Source organism: Triticum dicoccoides, chromosome 5B, assembly GCF_002162155.2.
Source record: "Triticum dicoccoides isolate Atlit2015 ecotype Zavitan chromosome 5B, WEW_v2.0, whole genome shotgun sequence".
Lineage (NCBI taxonomy): Eukaryota > Viridiplantae > Streptophyta > Magnoliopsida > Poales > Poaceae > Triticum > Triticum dicoccoides.
Window position 1 is genome coordinate 718,248,521 of NC_041389.1, and position 3,798 is coordinate 718,252,318.

The 3,798-nt window shown below is 48.9% G+C and overlaps 1 protein-coding gene across 1 annotated transcript in view; it reads right to left on the reverse strand.

The window, feature by feature from the left end:
- LOC119310728 (probable ADP-ribosylation factor GTPase-activating protein AGD9) overlaps positions 1 to 773 on the reverse strand; it is a 4,579-nt gene extending 3,806 nt beyond the window's left edge. The window contains exon 1 of the mRNA XM_037586374.1: positions 768 to 773. Within this exon, the coding sequence (XP_037442271.1) occupies positions 768 to 773 (6 nt within the window). The remainder of the gene's footprint in view (positions 1 to 767) is intronic.
- Positions 774 to 3,798: the final 3,025 nt, after the last annotated feature.

A 3,798-nucleotide genomic window follows, 5' to 3' on the forward strand; every position in this document is an offset into this window, starting at 1 on the left:
GAGGAGAGCGCGTGAGTATATACTAGTAGTAGCACGGAGAGGAGAGGAGAGGGAGACCTCGGGGGCGGGGGCTTGACGGCGAGGTGAAGAAAGGAGGAAGCCGCGGTGTCCAGGTCCAGCGCTTGGTTGGTGATCCTCTCCTCTCCTCTGTTGGTCGGCGGCCAGTTGAGCAGCTTCAGGTTGAGGTTGAGGCCTTGAGGGGTGTCGCGCAGTCAAATCTGCCCGACTCCGCTAGCGGTCAGAGGGAGGAAGCTTCCGTTCCCCACGCTCATGTTCGGCATGGTAACTAATTTTTCGCCCACGTTTTAGGCTTCCACGTTTCCTTTCTCTTTTATGCTCGAATTACTTTTTCCTACTACTTTCCATGAGTAACCCATCTTCTATTTCTTGCCTACCAGTAGTCCAATTTTAGACATGGCATCTCATATTCATGTCTACACAATCGCGATGTATGGCTTCTTTTTCATGCTCCATCCGTTCCAAATTACTCGTAATTTGGAATGGAGGGACTACTTTCCATCGTCATCAAAAGCTCGCTCGCGAGGGGTTAAAAGTTTTCTTTTTCCTTTCACCGCATGCCCCTCATCAGTCGTCGCCGAGGGCCTCCACATGTTGAAAAGAATCCGTGTCGCCGAGGAGCTCGCTCGCGTTTTTTTTCTTTTGAAATGGTCGCCGGGGGGCAAAGGCTCCCCACCTGAATATGTTTCAAAAGCACCACAGTTTCGGAGTTTACAAGTTTCGGGAAGAGAGGAACTCCCGACACAGACCGGCATGTCCTCTTAGGGTCTCATTTTTTAGACAGTAAGATCAAATAATCAAGTCATTAAGGATGTCATTAATAGAGGAGTTTACATCGACATCTGGTTTTTGAAGACCTTTCTTGTTTCTAGCATCACAGATCTTCCACGGGATGAGGAGCAGCATGAAGGGGTGAACGGAGGTTGGAGGGCGTGGGGCCGCGGGGTGGAGAAGAAATCCGCCAAAGGCGTGGAGCGCGGTTGAATGCCAGTTGCAAGCCAAATCCCACAAGCCGCTGGACAGGAGAATAACATATTGTCACGGTCCTCCATAGCGCGGCTACACCTAGGTCACGCATCCAAGTCAAGAATGGACTTCTTGCGCAAATTCTTCCTAGTGTTCAGCCTTTTTTTTGCGGGTTTCCTAGTGTTCAGCCGATCTTTGGTTGGTTGTTTTAGTGTTCGGCCGATCAAAGTAAAACAACCAACCAAATATCATAACTTTCTTGGAACTCTTGAGTCCCAGATCATGGTAAGTATGGGGTCCGCGAGTTGAGATGAAAGAGTTGTGTACGCTCCTCGAGTGGGAAAATCCATTCAACAGTCGCCAATCGTCCGGTACCTTAGAGAGAGAGAGAGAGAGAGAGAGAGAGAGAGAGAGAGAGAGTAACAACCTGCAACAAAGAGTTTAGAGAGGCAAGCTCTACAACTACAGTAGAGGTTAGACGATTAGGAAGAGCAAGTTAGATCCCATCCTGTATAATAGTGGCTACCATGGTGTTTTGGTTTGTGTGGCGGGAAAAATGAGTGGCAAATACTAGAGCTAGTGGTTCCGGCTTTAGCCAACTATCTAAGCAAAAGAAGGTGGAGCGACCATCACCGATGGTACACTGGGAAATCTATCTCAAACTTTGAAGGTATTTAAAAATTGTTCGAGCAAGGAAGGAATTGTTCTTGCCAAGACCAATATGGATGGTGGAGTGGTGGAGAACCCAATCCTTCCAAGGGAGGTTGGTGACATGTAAAAATTTGTAAGCAAATTTCCATAGTAGACAAAAAATTTGTGCACGTAAGTTTTTTACACCCAAACCATCTGCATCTCTAGGAGTACAAACTTTGTCTCAAGCGACCAGGCATTTTGCCCCAGAGCAAGTCTCGCCATTGGACCAGATAAAAGTACATCTACGCTTGTCAATGGCTTCCATAACCTGGATGGAGAGGGAAAACAGCTGTCAATGATGGACGATAGGAGGACTAATTTTCCACCTCGAGAGAGAAGTAAAGCACATCAACCAGAGTGGTAGATACCGCAACGGTCAATAATGGGTCGAAAGGAAGATGGTGGTAACTTGTGGGGGAGAGGGGTAGTCCAAGATAGGTCTGAGGGAAGGAGGAAATACCAGTGGCAAGGTTTGAAGCCATACTGGCAGAAATGATAGGGTCGACATTTAGGGGAATGAAAGTTGTCTTAGTGAAGTTGATCTGGAGGCCAGTGGCAGCAGCAAAACCGTCAAGAATAAGTTTTAGGTGCAGAGCCACCTCTGGAGTGGTTTTGACTAAGATTGGGATGTCATCTACATACTGCAGAACGGTGCAGGGGAGGTGTGGCTAAGAGGGTAGAAAAGGAGGCCCTGACTCTTGCCTCCAATAATCATTTGCCAAAGGATATCTACCACGATAATAAACAAGCATGGGAGAGTGAGTCCCTTTTGCTGAAGGATATCTACTACACCACTCACGTTTTGTCATTGTCCCACCCGTGCCACCTTCAGCGAGCATGTCGGGCCAGCGGCCAACCTCGCCACCTCCTTTCCCTCTCGCACATGCCCACCGACATGACTCTGACGCCTTCCTCGAGCACATCTGACTGTCTAAGGGCATGTACAATGGGGGCAGCACCTAGGTGCTGCCCGGTGCATCCACGTAGGTGAAAATAAACGAAGCCATACGTACTAGTTTCTATCACCCAACGCTCTAATCTGAAACCACCGCTTTTATCGGGGCCCCATCTTCTTTTTGCATCTTCTTCCTCGAGTTCATCCATGGATCCTCTCTCATCTTTTCTTCAGAGCAGATTCGCTTCTCCCAACCATGGAACAAGAGCCTCTGACCTCTATGTAAATCTCATGGAACCCAACACGCAGGTCTTCTCCCCCGCGTGCTTTAGCTTAGGTCGTTTTCCCCATGGCTCAAATATCTTCTCAATCTCATGGTTGTCCATCTCCATGAAAAGAAATTGCTTCAGATTTAAGGTAGAGGCTCAGCCTGTTGTGGATCCACGAGGTAGGAGCCAAGACGCGTCCGAGCTCATCCCGTTCTTCATGGCCCTTCCCACATCCGGCCGTCGTCTTCGCCTCGCCAAGCCTGGCCGTCGTGCTTGCTGTCCGGCACCATACGAGCACCTGTGCTGTCCACGGCGGTCCAAGACTATGACGCAGAGATCGCTCTCTTCTTTTTCGCCCCCTCTTGCTTTTTCTTCGCTTTTTCGCCCGAGGAAGCGGCCTCCTCTGCAGGAGTCACCTGGTGTCTGCAAGCGATAGCTTTTTAGCCACGATGGCATCCGAGCCTAGCTGGCCTGCGGGGCAGCAGGGCTGGGGCTACCCATTGGGCATGCCCTAATGCCCCTCTCTGCAGGGTCATTGGGCCCACAAATATACGGTCTCAAGGGCAAGTCAAGAATAATGGGTCTTCTCGACACACAAATGCTCAATTTTTTTTACTTCAAAAGCGAAGTACATATATCCAGTACATAACATAGGTTGATAATTTTTGGACTCTAAAACGAACACTACCTAGGTTAGGGTGCCTGTCTACTGGGGGCAGGACAGCTGCCATGTTTGTGTTAGAGTATATCTCCGTGTATCGCTTATGTATAGGAATATCGCAACCTACGTGATTTTGTATGATATGGTTGTGATCTCTCTTGGCCTCCAAGGCATGTAACTCCCTTGTACTCCTATATATACGTAACACGAGGGCCGCCCCATGTGTGGCGCATTGCCTAAACTATCTCGTTCACTTGGTATCAGATAGATCGATCCCTTCCTTCTAAAACCCTACC